This window comes from Podarcis tiliguerta (assembly GCF_965153285.1).
Source record: "Podarcis tiliguerta genome assembly, chromosome: 7".
Taxonomy (NCBI): Eukaryota; Metazoa; Chordata; class Lepidosauria; order Squamata; family Lacertidae; genus Podarcis; species Podarcis tiliguerta.
Genome location: NC_139540.1, coordinates 63,644,098 through 63,661,675, shown reverse-complemented (window position 1 = coordinate 63,661,675; position 17,578 = coordinate 63,644,098). Strand labels below are relative to the sequence as shown.

The 17,578-nt window shown below is 44.9% G+C and overlaps 1 protein-coding gene across 1 annotated transcript; it reads left to right on the top strand.

Annotated features, from left to right (window-relative positions):
• Positions 1-2,889: 2,889 nt before the first annotated feature.
• On the top strand, positions 2,890-17,491 carry BPHL (biphenyl hydrolase like). The gene is made up of 7 exons (XM_083449624.1): positions 2,890-3,052; positions 5,356-5,459; positions 7,695-7,861; positions 10,422-10,575; positions 13,178-13,309; positions 15,960-16,083; positions 17,101-17,491. The coding sequence occupies exons 1-7, from the start codon at positions 2,937-2,939 to the stop codon at positions 17,186-17,188; spliced, it is 885 nt and encodes a 294-aa protein (XP_083305750.1). The 5' UTR covers positions 2,890-2,936; the 3' UTR covers positions 17,189-17,491.
• Positions 17,492-17,578: the final 87 nt, after the last annotated feature.

Sequence of the window (17,578 nt, the reverse complement as noted above, 5' to 3'; positions counted from 1 at the left end):
TATGGAAGCAGCCTCAAATCCTGATTTTGCATTGTGGTTAAGAAAGAACCTCAGTGACAGGAGAAACTGGAGCCAAGGGAACTAGCCCATAATCCCATGCCTCCTAATCTTTTATTGTGTAAAATATACATACTTTGGGACCCTCTCTGGTAGGGACTGCCATTTGTTTTAAGCTGTTTTATCTACATTGTTACCATCCTGGGACTTGGGGAGAATTATTATTTAAACTGTTTTTTTTTAGAACTGCTCCTTGTTTTTAGCTGCTGTTGGTTTCATGTGCTAGTTTGTTTCATTTTTAGGTTTCATTTTGCCTCTTAAAATGTATCTGCATGACATATTTTGTGTTGTGTAGACTTTGTGAAAGCTGCCCTGTGTATTTTTGTAGAAAACAGGGTATAAAAATGTTATTATCATCATTAGCAGAGTTAACAAATTGTAAGAACAAGTTAGTGTGGTAGATAATAATAATAATAATAATAATAATAATAATAATAATAATAATAATAATAATAATTTATATCCTGCCCTCCCCAGCCAAAGCTGGGCTTAGAGCGGCTAACAACAATAAAAACAGCACAGTTTACATAAAATCACAATCAATTAATTAAAATACATTCTCAAATCAATTCAGAATCAAATTAATGGCAACCATTGGGCTAGAGTTCTATGAGGATTACAGAAGGAGGGGGTCAGACTGTCCCTTGACCAAAGGCCTGGTGGAACAGCTCTGTCTTACAGGCCCTGTGGAAAGATGTCAAGTCCCGCAGGGCCCTGGTCTCTTGTGACAGAGCGTTCCACCAGATTGGGGCCACAGCCGAAAAAGCCCTGGCTCTGGTTGAGGCCAGCCTAGGGTAACAGACCAGGGCTGTGGAGACTCAGATTCAAATTTCCACTCAGCCAAGAAGTAGACTGAGTGAGCTTGGGCTACTCGCAGGGTTGCTAGGAAGTGGGAAGGATCGCCTTGTGCCCCTTGGAGAAAAGGAGGGCTAGGAATGCAATGAAGACATAAATATAAAGAGCTCCACTGGATAAGGTGCAGAAAGTTGAGCATGCCCTTTCCAACAGTAGCCAGGGAACCAGTCCTCTAGGACGCCTCTCACACCTGCGCGCCAGTAGCTGGTACAGTCATACCTGGGGATAAATATGCTTCAAGTTGAGCGTTTTCAGGTTACGCTCCGTGGCGACCCAGAAGTAATGGAACGCGTTACTTCCAGGTTTCGCTGCTCGCGCATGCGCAGACGCTGAAAATGACATCACGCACATGTGCAGAAGTGGCAAAACGTGACCCGTGCATGTGCAGACGCCTGTTACATTCTACTCAGGATGCGAATGGGGCTCCGGAACAGATCCCGTTCGCATCCAGAGGTACCACTATACAATGGTACCTTGGGTTACAGATGCTTCAGGTTACAGACTCCGCTAACCCAGAAATAGTTCCTCAGGTTAAGAACTTTGCTTCAGGATGAGAACAGAAATCGTGGGGTGGTGGGGCGGCAGCAGCGGGAGGCCCCATTAGATAAAGTGGTGCTTCAGGTTAAGAACAGTTTCAGGTTAAGAACGGACCTCCAGAATGAATTAAGTACTTAACCTGACGTACCACTGTATTGTGATAAACTGCACCAGAACACTGAGGCTTCATTCAACTTGTCCTAGTTGACGCAGCCCCCAATGAGTCCCCCCCCCCCATGAATCTAGCTAATCTCTTTTTCCAAGCTTTTCTTTTCACATGCAGGGGAAGTCCCTATCTCACCAAGGGTTTGAGCCCCATCATTGGCTACCCCCCCCCCTGGTTTAGCCAGCCAGTCATAGCCCTTCCTGGGGTGCGGTTGCTGTCGCATGTCAGGAGCCACAGGTGAGAGCGAAGTGCAAGGTGGGGGACCCAAAGGAGCATGATGTGTTTCCCCACCACCACCAGAGGTACTACCCCTCCAACACTCCACACCCTGGCCTTCAATTGCAATTAGAATCAGAATTCTAGTCGGGATGGGGTACCGCAAGGGTCATCTAGTCCAACCCCCTGCAATGCAGGAACAAAGAATCGGATTTTAAAAAATTAAAGGGATACCAAAAAAAGTTGCTAGCAATAAAAGGGGGAAATAAACGAAACAATTAAAAGCAGGGCCGGATTTAGGTTTGATGAGGGCCTAAGCTACTGAAGGTAATGGGGCCATTTATATGTCCAGCTGTCCTTTGTCAACAACAAGTTGTCCGTGTTTTTTGTGTTGAATATGTGCTATATGTTAATTTATGGACCTAAAGGTAAAGGGACCGACTCTGGGGTTGCGGCGCTCATCTCACTTTATTGGCCGAGGGAGCCGGCGTACAGCTTCCGGGTCATGTGGCCAGCATGACTAAGCCACTTCTGGCGAACCAGAGCAGCACATGGAAACGCTGTTTACCTTCCCACCGGAGTGGTACCTATTTATCTACTTGCACTTTGACGTGCTTTCGAACTGCTAGGCTGGCAGGAGCAGGGACTGAGCAACGGGAGCTCACCCTGTTGCCAGGATTTGAACCGCCGACCTTGTGATCGGCAAGTCTTAGGCTCTGTGGTTTAACCCACAGCGCCACCCGCGTCCCTATATGCTATATATGCTATATGGTAATTTATGGACCTAATAGGTATCTAAGCCATTTGCACATAACAAAATCCATTTTGCACATAACAAAATCCATTTTTTTCCTTTTTTTTATTTTTTTGAAATTGTTTAGCTTGTAGGTCTGATTAAAAGCCAAAACTAAACCAAAACCCTCCGCACGCCACATGGGTCGCCTCAGCCTGCCTAATAACGATATGGCCAGCCCTGCTTCTCCTGCCCGGCCTGCAGCTTGGTTGTGAAATCGGCGCCTGTTAACCCTTCGAGGATCCGCCGCTCGGTCCCCCGTCCTTCCCTTGGCGAAGGCGGAGCCACCGCGCGGCAGAACCAGAAAGGGCCATGGCTCGGCCGAGAAGCGGAGGGCTGTTGCTGCGGCGCCTTCTCTCGCAGCTATCCCGCTCCGCGCAGGGGGGAGCAACGCTGCGGGTCTCCCAGGCGCCGGCTGCTTCCTACGGGTAAATTCCCTGTTGAGACGGGGCGGACAGACGAGGCGGGGGAGGCTCTGCAGCCTCAGCGACTTAGAGACGGGAAGGCGGGGGAGGGATTGTGCGCGCGCGCAGTCGGTGGCTTCCGACGGGGCGGTGGGCAGAACGTTGAAGGACGGGGGAGGAGACCCGTGCGTGCCTAACGTGGAAGGTTAGAGAGCATAGCGCGCAGCCCGGTGGTTCCCAATTTTTTTTTCTCTGGGCCACACTTTCTGCATAAAGATTTGCTCGCGCCACACCGATATTATTTTTAAATTTAATTTAATTTAATATTAATTTAATGTTTGTTTGTTTGTTTGTTTGATAAGAAACACATCGGAAAACAAAGAGAAATAACTCCTGGCCATAAATAAATAAAAAATACTTGCAGATAGCTCGGTTCTGCACCCCCTAACATAAATCCTGGCCGCGCGCAGTGCACGGCTCCTTTTATCACACGATCGCGGGACATCCAGAAAGTACCATGTGAAAACAGCACAGTTGCAGAAGAACAGGAATCCTTCCCAAGATTTGATTATAAGCAGTGGCGTAGCGTGGGGGGTGCAGGGGGGGCCGGCCGCACCGGGCGCAACATGGGGGGGGGGGGCGCTCGCACTGGCAGCTGTCTGCCTCTACCCGGCTCACTCACTCTCTCTCACTGCAGTGCTGGCTGTGCGAATCCAATCCGAGCCGCCGGGGAGCCGCCCACTGTGGGGGGGGGGTGCCAGGCGTGCAGTGTGGAGAGAGAGTGAGGGACTATCTGGGGGAGGGACAGTGCAGTGGGGGGGCGCAAATTACTTGCCTTGCCCCGGGTGCTGACAACCCACGCTACACCACCGATTATAAGCAAGCACCATATGCACTATCAGTAGCTGAACGAGAGCTGTGAGCTTGCAGTATTGCAGTTGTTGCCCCTGCGATTCGGTTTTCCTTCCCAAATAAACATATATAGCTGGTTCAGTTGCTGGTATCACACTTCCCCGCTCCCCAGTCCAATGTCTAGATTAGTGGATCCATTATCTTTTTGTGCCTTTGTTAGTCATTAACTCAACAGACTGGCAGATACTGACTAAAACAGCAGATACTGACTAAAACAAGGGAATTGGCGGAAGCAAGGCCATGTTGAGCATTTTATTGGAAGCTCAGAAGAATATTATGCATTCTGGGTGCCATTCCTTAAAGAAGTATGACTCCAGAACAGGAGAGTTGGAGTCCAACATTTATCTGTCGGGGGAGCCTGACAGAACCCTGGGAGTGATGTTTTAATATAACTCGAAATGGTTGCTCCGTTCCTTTAAGAGCATCAAATCTCAGTTTTACTTTTTTTCTGCACCTATACGCCTATTTAATAACTAAAATACCAGCATGCAATTAGTAAGTGACATTACTCGCTTCACAACGGGATGTAATTGATAGTTCTGAATTTGGATTGTAAGGAGATCTGTGTGGGAGAAGAAACTCAGATCAAATGAGGCTGAAGGATTTGGTTTACAAACGTCGCAATAACGCACTGCTGTTCCTCATCTTTTGTAGAGTAAAGTCATACCTCGGGTTGTGCGATTTCGGGTTGCACACCGCGCCGAAATCGGAAGTACCGGAACGGGTTACTTCCAGGTTTCAGCGCTTGCGCATGCGCAGAAGAGCTAAATCGCTCTTTGCGCATGTGCAGAAGCACCAAATCCTGACCCGCGCGTGCGCAGACGCGGGGGTTGTGGGTTGCGAATGCTGCAGGTTGCAAACGTGCCTCTCGCGCGGATCACGTTTGCAACCCGAGCGTCCACTGTACCCGGATTTTAAGTCAACAATCCCGGCAGTTAAATCTGTTCTGGAGTTCTCCTCCGACCTGCCTCTGGAGCAGATTTGGGGCGGAGGGATGCACAAAGAAAGGAGAGAGGGGTCCACTGCATAAACAAAAATCCTTGCACTTACAGAACCATTTGGCTGGATAGCAGCACCCTGTGTTTCCATACAGGAGGATGCTTCATTTGTTTATTCCCCAGCAGCTGAAGGCCCATCCTCCTTCAAAAGCTGGCAAAGCACTGAGTGAATCTTTCACTGTCTGCTAAAAGAACAGCCTCAGAGCACAATTCTGTTTTTTCTAATTTTTGGCAACTTCACTCCTATCGCACAGGACAAAAAACTCCTTCCGTACCTAAAGTGCAAACAACCGCACTTTATCCTTCTTTCACTAACAGCATCAGTCTTAACAGTAAGACTCGGCAGTATGATCCTCCAATTCAGGTGTTATAAAGCTAAAATGTTATTTGTTGGGGGGGGGCTGATATTTCCTCTAGCACTTCAGTAACCTCAGCTAAAGTTGAAGTGAATGGCGTCCGACTACATTATCAGCAAACGGGAAGTGGAAGCCACGCTGTCCTGCTTCTCCCAGGAATGTTAGGTTTGGATCTTTTTGTCTTACGTCTTTGGTCTTTGTCTTATGTTTGTGGTCTTTCTCGGTGATGTTCTTTTCCTCAATAAGACACAAGAACCAGGCTTACTCATACCATTCACACTCTTATAGAGTGGCAATGATTTTTTTAAAATCTTGTAAGGAGCTAAGAACAACCCAGTCCACCAACTTTTTCTCACAGTGGTCACCCAGACCAGCTGGACCCAAGTACAGTGGTGCCCCGCAAGACGAATGCCTCCCAAGACGGAAAACCCGCTAGACGAAAGGGTTTTCTGTTTTTCAATGCCCTTCGCAGGATGAATTTCCCTATGGGCTTGCTTCGCAAGACGAAAATGTCTTGCGAGTTTTGAGATTTTTTTTCGCTCCCCACCCCCTTTTTCTAAGCCGCTAAACCGCTAATAGCCTTTTAGCAGCTAATCCGCTAAGCCTTTAATAGCCTTTAATAGCCGCTAAACCGCTAATAGCGCTAATCCGCTAAGCCGCTAATAGAGTTGCTTCGCAAGACAAAAAAACCGCTAGACGAAGAGATTCACGGAACGAATTACCGTATTTTTTGCTCTATAAGACGCACCAGACCACAAGACACACCTAGTTTTTGGAGGAGGAAAACAAGAAAAAAAATATTCTGAATCTCAGAAGTCAGAAGAGCAAGAGGGATCGCTGTGCAGCGAAAGCAGCAATCCCTCTTGCTGTTCTGGCTTCTGGGATAGCTGCGCATCCTGCATTCGCTCCATAAGACGCACACACATTTCCCCTTAATTTTTAGGGGGGGGGAGTGAGTCTTATAGAGCAAAAAATACGGTAATTTCGTCTTGCGGGGCACCACTGTACAACTTTCCCCACTTTTGATTCACAGTCATCCTGCCTCAGACAGTGGAGGTTGAGCATAGCCATCATACAGAAGTAATCCATTTTGTAGCTAAGATATAAGGCGCCTTCTGTGCCACTTATTTAATTCAGAAGTGTTCACGGACTTCTACATGTTTGTTTACCTATTCAGGCCAAATATGCAGTTTTTAAGAATGTAGAACTGGATTGGAAAGAGGCATTGCTTGCCTGGGTGTAGAGACGTTTTTCTTGCCTCTGGTCAAACAGGTGTTTGCAAGGATGCCAAAGGTAAAAATAGGGTGACAGGTGTGCAGGTGAGGAGCAGCACCCCTTAATTCCAAGCTGCTTTCAATTCTCCGCAAAAGCTATTGCCTCGTCTCTTATTTCAACATAGAGAGGGCTAGACAAAGGCATAGAAGAGAAGGCTTTTGATGGTTGTTAGTCATGAAATCTATTGCTCTGCTCCCAAAGTTAGAGACCTTAATGCTTCTCTGCTGAGAACCACAGGAAGGGAGAGGGCTCTTGTACTTGGGTCCTCAATGTGAGCATCCCATGGGCATCTGATTGTCCCATATGAGAACAAGATGTTGGCTGTGATGGGCCATTGGGCTCTTCTTATGTTCTTATGCACATATCCCACCATGTGGTCTTCCTTGGTGATGAGAGTTATCACGCAAGCTACACCTGTTGAATTCCCCCCTTCTCCGCAACTGTCAAATGAGTCCTGACCTCTCTTGCACCAAGCCACTACAGTGTAACCAAGAACAATTCTTAGAACAAGTCTGGTGCATTGGGCGACATTTCCCTGGTCAAAAGGTGTCCTCATACCATTGACTGTAAGCATATGGGGCATAGATATTAAGTACAGTGCAGTGGTACCTTGGGTTACAAACACAGCCCCAGGATGTCAACAGAAATCACGCTCTGGTGGCGCGGCGGCAGCAGGAGGCCTCATTAGCTAAAGTAGTACCTCAGGTTAAGAACGGTTTCAGATTAAGAACGGACCTCCGGAATTAAGTTTGTAACCAGAGGTACCACTGTAAATATAGCTGTTGGGGCTTAATTTCCAATTGCTCATCATTGTAAGAGAGTATCTGTGACTGTGGTCAGTAGCTGTAGGATATTATGTCAGATCTGTAACTCCTTGAGCAGAGAAATAAAGACACAAAGTTGGTTTATTGGGTGGTACCCATAAGGCAGCGTTTCCTTTTAAACTTAAAATGTGCATACCAGTGCTTTTTTTCTAGAAAAAGAGGTGCCAGAACTCACTGTTGTTCTCTTATAATGGCAATGGCGTCCACTTCAGCAGTGCTAGGACTGAGTTCCGGCTGAAAACAGCCCTGGGCATAACGATTGTCTGTTTTGGTGCAATTATTTCACCTATTTTTTTTGTAGGGAGTGGCCAGACCGATTTTGGACCACAGCTGAAGTCTATGAACAAGCAGCAATTCACACTTGTAGCCTGGGATCCTCGCGGGTATGGAAAGTCAATCCCCCCACTTCGAGATTTCCCTGAAGATTTTTTTGAAAGAGATGCAAAAGATGCTGTGGACTTGATGCAGGTAAATTTGTCCTTCTAAGGAACACCCCTTGGAGAACTGAAGTGTTCCTTCCCTGGAGTTTTAGAATGTTAGTTGTGGGAGTAAACACAGCATGCAAAACTTGAGCCTCAGAGTTTGTGGCTCAGAAACTTTATGAAAATGATTAACTGTTTAGTAGCAGGATATCTCTGTTGCAGGACACCTCTGTCTCCTTTTTGCTTTAGCAACCTATTCCTTTCAAAGACTATTCAGCTTAATTCCTTTTTTAAAAAACTCACCATTATATATAGCCTATTCAAACACAAAAACAAGTGTAAGGTATTAGCACCCAAAATGCATGTCACTAAAACTTTCGATTCATTTGCATGTAATTGAAGGAAACAACTTAAAGAGGTACCATATTTTTTGCTCTATAGGACGCACCGGACCATAGGAGGGGGAGAACAGGGAAAAAAAATTCTCCCCCTCTCTGCTCAGCACCCCTTCAGCGAAGCGGCAGGAGAAACGGAGCCCCTTCCATTTCTCCTCCCGCTTCGCTGAAGGGGCGCTGCGCAGCTCTCCCTCTCTGCTGAAGCCAGGAGAGTCTTGCTCTCCCGGCTTCAGCAAAAGGAACCCGAAGCCTTTGGAGCACAGCGCAAGTTCCTGCTGCGCTCCGGAGGCTTCAGGCGGCTATCCCTGAAGCCTGTAGAGTGCACACCGACCCCTCTCGCTCTCCAGGCTTCAGCGAAAGCAACGCGAGGCCTCCAGAGCGTGGAGGGAGCGCTCCCTCTGCGCTTCGGAGGCTTCGCGTTGCTTTCGCTGAAGCCAAGGAGCCTGCATTCGCTCCATAGGACGCACACACATTTCCCCTTAATTTTTGGAGGGGAAAAAGTGCGTCCTATAGAGTGAAAAATACGGTACATGGTAGAGGGTGCCGAATCTTTTTCTCTCATAGCTCTTAACAGCCAGTCTTACCTCTGGAGAAAAACACCTGGAGAAACACAAAGAGGATTGAGAAGAGAGAAAATGAGGACCAAATGGGTTGGCCTAAATGGTTACGGCAAATAATGTTAGCCCTACAATCTGGTGACCCAATTAATCTCCCCTCCACCTCCAGAATGAGCATGGTTCTTGCCCTAGCATGTGGCAAAGAACCCTCAGAGGATGTTCTAGTAGCCTTCATACACACCTACCATCATGGCTTGGCACCAACCATCATGACTGAAGTGGCAGGCCTCTCTGTGCTTCGCAGAAGCATCTAGCAGGATTGGCACCCTATGAGGCAAGATGTATGGGCTACTCTCACTCAAAGCACAAGGGGATGGCTGTCATCCCTACTCTATTTTAATTTTACAAAGGTTTGGATATTCCTTTAGATCACGGTTTCCCAAATTTGGCTCTCCAGCTGTTTTTGGACTACATCTCCCATCATCCTTCCCGCCCCCCAATTTTTTTTATTGATTTTCCACATATATGACAAAAAAAAAAACACACATAAACTAACACAACACAACAAACTAAACAATAAACTAAACACAAAGAAAATTTGTTTCTTCAAATCTAATTCTTGTTACATTGTTAACTGACTTCTTCTAACTGAATTTCATTGTATCACCTGTGTAACAGTTCTCCCAAATCATATTTCTAATAAAATTAGCTTTCATTTACTATCTTCTTCTCTTTTATTAATATTCTAATCATTAATATTTACTACCACAAATTCTTATTCTACTCCAAGCCTATTTATTACTTCCAAGAATTTTCTATTTATCTTACATTACAATATTTAGCTAAATATTCTTTAAATTTCTTCCAATCCTCATGTATCTCTTCTTCTTTCTGGTCGCGGATTCTTCCAGTCAGGTTGGCCAGCTCCAAAAAGTCTAACATCTTCATCTGCCATTCTTCTATTGTTGGTATCTCTTGTGATTTCCAATTTTTGGCTAATAAAAGTCTTGCCGCTGTAGTGGCATACAAAAACAGTCTAACATCTTTTCTGGGCAGTTTCAATCCTATTATCCCAAGTAGAAAGGCTTCTAGTTTCTTAATAAATGTATTTTTCAACATTTTTTTCAACTCATTATAAATCTTTCCCCAGAAGTCTTTCACCTTAGGACACGTCTACAGCTCCCATCATCCTTAACTAGCAGGACCAGCAGTCAGGGATGATAGGCATTGTAGCCCGAAAACATCTGGAGACTCAAGTTTGGGAAACACTGCTTTAGATGATCTGGAAGAAGGGAGCTGCTTACCCTTCTTGTAGGTTGTCAGGATACAGTATGGGAGTGGCTAATCTGTGACCCTCCAAATATTGCTGGACTACAACTCCCATCTTTCCTGACCATTGGCCATTCTGGCTGAGCTGGTGGGTGCTCAAGACCATCAACATCTGAAGGGCCACAAGGTAGCAACCCCTGATCTAGCAAGCCTCCAGTACCATAGGTGAAATTTAGTAGGTGCAACATAGCCAAACTCCCACCACTTGTCAATTCCCTTGATTTCGGTGGGGAAGGGTTGCTTCTGAAGAGACTTGTGTCTTCAGGTAAAGCCATTCGGCTGTAAAAACCAGTTATTTCCAGTCTGTTTCCCTGTACTAAACAAGGCACTGAAGTTTAAGAAGTTCTCCTTGCTGGGATGGAGTGACGGTGGAATAACAGCACTCATTGTTGCTGCAAGGAATCCAACTCTTATCCACAAAATGGTGGTTTGGGGAGCCAATCCCAGCGTTTCAGAGGAGGACGTGAAACTTTACAATGGTATGTATTAGATGAATGTAGAAAGGGTACGTTGGCGTTTTTCTTTAATTTTCTTTTCTAAACTACCATAAACATTTCAAAAATTGAAGTAATGTAAGCTCGAAGAATTCACGATTCAGCTATATTCGTAGCTGTCAGAAAGGAAGCTTGGGTACTAAATGTGAAACTTAATGCTCCAATATAATAAAAATGCATTACAATGAAAATATCATAATGGTCTATTGTAAGAAAATCTTTTCCCATTGTACTCATAATATATGTGAGGAGAAAATGGATTATCCACCTGTTGAGCTCCCTACAATACTTGTTTTTTTCTTATTAAATAGTTAACGATAAATCAGGAAAAGATTGTTTTGCACCAGTTGAATAAGCAGCAAATAGAATTAAAAGCCAAGTATCATGGATTGTGGTTACAAAAAGAAAAAAGAAAAAAATTGTTTTAAGGAACAGTTGAATTGCTCTTGAACATAAATGTGGGTGTGGGGAACTACTATAATTAGCAACCCCGCAGAAAAAGAATTCAATTTAAAACTAAACATTTTCACATTTTCTGCTACATTTAAAAAAAGCTCTGTAAAAATTTAAGTGTGAGAGCTTCTAGCAGTGAGATGAGATCTTAGCATACTGCTGCATTGTTGCTGGTGCTTTTAGCTTATTCATAAACGACCAAGTTGAGCAGTGAGGCAGCCAATATGCTAATGACATCCAATTATTCGGGGTAGTAAAGACAAAAAAAAAAAAAAAAAGGATTGCAAAGTGAACTGTATTTATCCAAAATGGATGAATGGATGAGAAAATGCCAAGTGCAACTCAGAGTAAGGGTCAAGTGAAGTACTGTGGAACAAAATATCCTAACTTCACATTATACTGGGATTGCCATATGTCCAGAAATTCCAGGACATGTCCTCTATTGGGGGATGTACATGGCCACCTGGAGGGAAATTTATGTTTTAAAGCAAATGTCTGGGATTAAAAAAAAAAAATTGGGGTGCACAGGTGGCTCTGATTCAGGCTCTGGTGCAGCTTGGGTTCTGTTGCAGCCACGAGTGGTTTGGGCTTGGCAGTGGCAGGCAGCATTGGGGCTATTGCGTGAATGCCCCCCCAAATCTCAACAACTATGTCTGGATTTTTACCAACCCTACATTATACACTGGTGGGGCCCCAGCTAACAGTTACTGACCAAGAAAGGGATTGAAGGATGTGAGGGAAAGCTCAATTTAAATGCTGATCCAGTGTTTAAATGCTGTGGAAATGGCGAAATTCTAGTTCGCAAAAGAGATTGAAAATGCAGTTACCATACCCATCTATGGTGCAGACAGCCTTGGAATACTGTGTACAGTTCTAGTTACTGAAGCGAAGATAGGATACAGTAGAGTTGGAAAAAGTGCAACCAAAATGATTAGGGGTGGGGCTAAATCCAGCCCATTCTGGGATGTTTGGTGCCTTTTAGCCTAGAAAGAAGGTGAGTAATGGGGGCATAATAAAGATGTATTAAAATTATCTGGAGAAAGTGGGGAGAAGTTCTGTCTCTCTCAAAATACTAGAATAGAGCTGGATTCATGTTTAATTGTGTGAATCAATTTGCATTGACCCTGCCCACCGCTGGCATGAAGCTCTGAAAAGTTAGCCATGGAAGGGCATTGAGGCCCTTGGGCTGCAAAAGGTTCCCCGCTCCCCCATAATAAGACAGGATTTTGATACTTCTTTTAATATACACATTTCCACCTGGAGGCGGTCGGAGGATGGATGGCGGCTAACAGATTGAGGTTGAATCCTGACAAGACAGAAGTACTGTTTTTGGGGGACAGGAGGCAGGTGGGTGTGGGGGATTCCCTGGTCCTGAATGGGGTAACTGTGCCCCTGAAGGACCAGGTGCGCAGCCTGGGAGTCATTTTGGAAGCACAGCTGTCCATGGAGGTGCAGGTTAATTCTGCGTCCAGGGTGCTGTCTACCAGCTCCACCTGGTACGCAGGCTAAGACCCTACCTGCCCGCGGACTGTCTCGCCAGAGTGGTGCATGCTCTAGTTATCTCCCGCTTGGACTACTGCAATGCACTCTACGTGGGGCTACCTTTGAAGGTGACCCGGAAACTGTAACTAATCCAGAATGCGGCAACTAGACTGGTAACTGGGACTGGCCACTGGGACCACATAACACCTGAGAGATCTGCATTGGCTCCCAGTACGTTTCCGAGCACAATTCAAAGTGTTGGTGCTGACCTTTAAAGCCCTAAACGGCCTCGGTCCTGTATACCTGAAGGAGCGTCTCCACCCCCATCGTTCAGCCTGAGGTCCAGCTCAGAGGGCCTTCTGGCGGTTCCCTCATTGCGAGAAGTGAGGTTACAGGGAACCAGACAGAGAGGGCCTTCTCAGTAGTGGCACCCGCCCTGTGGAACACCCTCCCTTCAGATGTGAAGGAAATAAGCAGCTATCCTATCTTTAAAAGACATCTGAAGGCAGCCCTGTTTAGGGAAGTTTTTAATATTTAATGCTGTACTGTTTTTAACTTTTGATTGGGAGCCGCCCAGAGTGGCTGGGGAAACTCAGCCAGATGGGCGGGGTATAAATAATAAATTATTATTATTTCGTTCCCTTGTCCGCAGCTATCCGTGATGTTTCAAAATGGAGTGAAAGAGCCAGGCAGCCAATGGAAGAAATGTATGGCCACGATTACTTTAGCAAAACCTGCGCAGCCTGGGTGGATGGAATCTCCCAGTTTGCACAAAAACCAAATGGTAAGAAATCCTGCAGCTAAAAAGAGATAGAGAGGCCGGCAATGATAAGCTTTATGTCTCCGCCCTGTTTTGTTGCATTTCAGTTCACTATTGTCCATCGCTGTATCTCAGAATCATATTTATCCACAAACGTTCTTCCCAGGAATCTTACAGCATTTAAAAATTAATGCTGACTTTGTGTGATTAGAGGGAAAAGGTGGGATACAAATGCAATCATTTAAAAATAACTGAAATATTACAATGGGTCAGATTTAACTAATTTGTTCCATTAGCAAAAGCCTACACAAGGACTTCCATTAGCACAATGGAGGCTTGCCTTCACTTCCCTCATGATCCCACTTCCCAAATTGGCTTGTAGGGTCAGGAAAAGCCCCAGAGCGGCACTGAGGAGTGGGCAGAATGTCCTGTCAGAGCTGAAATGTTTGCGCTGATTCACGTCAGCAGACATTGAACTCCTCCCATAGATTATAGCCACGTTTCAACAAGTGATTATTTAGATCAGAGCTGAGGCTCTTCCTTTAGCAGCTATGAATGAACTTCCCCTCGCAATTGTGTGTTCCTTTGGGATGTGGGCAGCGCTGTGGTCTAAACCACTGGGCCTCTTGGGCTTGCCGATCGGAAGGTTGCGGTTCAAATCCCCGCGACAGGGTGAGCTCCCGTTGCTCTGTCCCAGCTCCTGCTAACCGGGCAGTTCGAAAGCACACCAGTGCAAGTAGATAAATAGGTACTGCTGTGACGGGAAGGTAAACGGGGTTTCTATGTGCTCTGGCTTCCGTCACGGTGTCCCATTGCACCAGAAGCAGTTTAGTCCTGCTGGCCACATGACCCAGAAAGCTGTCTGTGGACAAACGCTGGCTCCTTTGGCCTGAAAGCAAGATGAGCACTGCACCCCATAGTCACCTTTGACTGGACTTAACCATCCAGGGGTCCTTTACCTTTTACCTTTTGACACAGGGCTGCCATGGGATAAACTTTTCAAGTGCAGACTGTTTCCCCAGCTGTCATTTTACCTTCCTTGTCATATGAAGTTTGTTTTTTACTGGTGACAGTTGGTTGGAAAAGCACCAGGCTACCTGCAAGGCGAAAGAAGCTTCTGAGCTGCTGAGAGTAGGAATTGCGGGGGGTGGGGTGGAAATATCCAGATTCACAACCATCAATCTCTTAAGAGTTGGATTGGCAATCCATCTGCAAATGAGGAACTGCCATTTGAACAATTCTGCAACCTTGAAATAACCGTCATGCTAGCCAGATCCGTACATTTTGCTCGTGGTTCTGCTTTTCTAAGTAAGCAAGCCTGTTGGAACATCTGGCAGGGGAAATGACACACTGCCTAATTGCACACAAGGTATTTCTGCTTTTCTACTCCACCTTGCAGAAAAAAATTAACATTCCCTGCTTACACTTGTCTGCTTAAGTCAATCATTGCCAGTCTTAGTTTAAAAAAGCAATAATGGTTCGAGACTAATTTCAAGAAGCTTTTTTTAAAAAACAGAGCTTTCTTTTTTAAAAAGAAAAGCTTTCTGAATGCTAATGGCTGTTCAGTACAACAAGGACAAAGCGGTCGAATCACTTGGAGGGCACAGAATAGGCTGGCTACAATCTCCTACCCACATATTCTGGGAGCAGCCCCCATTGAACTCAGTGAGACTGACTTCTGGGTAAACCTAGAGCTGCATTATTACTATCCCAGTCCCAGCTGGCGAGAAGCAGAGTGGCATATCAGCCACCGCATCCCAGGTTCTGACAACCAGAGGAGAAGAGGTAGAAATAAAAAAATTGCTGCACTGGTTCCAGGCTGGCCTAGCTGAAGGATGTGAGAATTGGTTCCTTTGGGGGAATCTGCAAGCCTGACACCATTTCTGGCCTTTCTGCTGGCTACCACTTAATGCTTTCCATTAAGACCCACACCCACCCCACTAACAGATTTCCACCTTCACCATAGCCTAACACACACACCCCAGCAATGCAGATCAGGAGATTAGGGCTACTCAGATTATTAGCCACTGTTTAATTTCCTGATGACACTTTCTCAGTGTTCCCAGGCCTTGCCAGCACATCTTTTAAACTCCTGTAATGTTGTCCTTTCTTTGTAAACCTGTATATGGTATCAGGGTGGCGTATAGGTCACAGAACTCAGTAAATTGGGTTATTTGGAACCTAATTTATTTTGTGTGTGCAGAACACAAAACATCCTGCCTGCATTAGCTGAGTCGACATATTTAACTCAAGATTTATAAATGCCGACACTTGTGATGGGGAATAAAAGGAAACAGAAGCAAACTGCCCACAAAAGCAGAATAAAATTCTGACACATCTTTTTAAGTACAACTATCAGTACATGCTTGAACAGGTTGTCTTAAGAATTCAGAACTAGATGCTGAGAGAAGGGGGAAGAAAACCCTGGCAATTTTGTCTGAATCAGAGAGACTGGCACTCATGGAATCGCTCCCATTGTAGTAATTCCTGTTGCTGATCCAGTTTCTACTAAACCATATTTTTTTGCATCCAGAAGAATCAACTATTTCACTTCCTTTGCAAGGAGGAAGTAGGTGGTGTTAGCATCACATTTCCCCAGTGAAGCATATTACCATTTCAAAGTAAATAAATAAGGAAATTATCTTGACATTTTTTTCCCACTTCCCACCCCCAGGCAGTATCTGTCAGTCTTTGCTGCCTCATATTCACTGCCCAACGTTAATAATCCACGGAGAAAAAGATCCCTTGGTTCCACGCTTTCACCCTGAATATCTTCACAAGCATATCAAGGGTTCACAGTAAGTCTGTTTTTCTTGGGGAGGTGGGCAGGAGAAACTAAAGCTAAAAATTATGTGAACAGATTAAAAAGCTTCTCGAGTTGCTCAGAACGAACCACTTTGCAGGCTTCTGCAATCATTGGAAAGAATGCTTCCAGCCACGATATTGTAGAAATCCATCCCATAGGAAAGATTTGTGCACAGTAGATGCAATTTCTGAACGCAAGTAGAAAAGAGCAACTTGAACCAGCACAAAATTCATTTCGCAATTTTCTGCAATTCAGCAAAGCATCTGGGGTCAGTAACTTGAGATGAAAACTCAACGACCTGCTTCCAAAATTAGACACCGGCATTAGGAAGTTAGAAACTGTTAGCAACAGTTTCAAAACTCTAAATGCTGCAAGTCTTTAATGGAACATGGTACAATGGAGGCAATCTATACTGTAGCAGCTACAAAATAGCTGTCTTGAATGCTCTGCAGTGAATAGCGCAGTGATGTTGTCATAGTTCAAACGAACCACCTTGCTAAAACAATCCTTAAGGGATCATTTTTAAAAATCCAGTAATTTTGTAGAGATAGCAAGACAACGGAGACTGCGAGCTAAAGTTTCAGTGAAACTTGTTTCCAAATTTGCCCACGCCGGACAGGCACATAAGCCTGACAATTCAGTGCTTGCTTTGAATGTTGAAATGGCCGCAGCAGCTCATAACACTTTGCTATGACATGACTCCTCTGCAGTCATGTCCTGCAGATTATGTTGCTCATAGAGGCTTTTTTTATTTTAGACATGTCCATTTGAAAAAGATGAGCATGGACCGGGAAATAATTGTATCATGCTCAAAGTCAGACACCGCCATGAATGTCCATAAATTATGCCACAGATGCTTTGAGATATCAATTCCAAATATGAAAATACAAATCTTTCTAGCAAGCTGGCTTCTTGCATGCACTTGGGCAGAGTGTAGGTTTAAGTAATAAATGCTTACCGTGTTTCCTGTACACCTAGAATTTATCCAGTGTTTATTTGTTTGTTTCAGGTTGCATTTGATGCCGGAAGGAAAACATAATTTGCACCTACGCTTTGCAGACGAATTTAACAGAGTGGTGGAAAAGTTTCTTCTATGAAATGTTGCCAGTTGTTACTGAACCACCCTGAGATCTATGGGTATAGAGCAGTGTAGAAATTCAATAAATAATAATAATTGATAAGCAGCAGTTTCTTTGCTGTTCCTACTCATGGGGCGGACAGGACGATAAGTCCACTTTAATCAGCTTCATCTGGTATGGGGGAGAGAAAGGGAATCAAATTTCTTCCTGTTATTGCACCAAAGTTGTAACGTGCTTCCCATGTCAACAGTTTGGCTGTATCTTAACCTTTTGGGGTTTTTACACTTAAATGAGCATTAAAATCTGCCTTTTGGCTATTAAGGACTGCTCGTGTTTCTTAGCAACTTTAAAAGGAACATTGGGAAGTGCATTAGTTTTAATAGATGTACAATATGATCTATCTTGAAG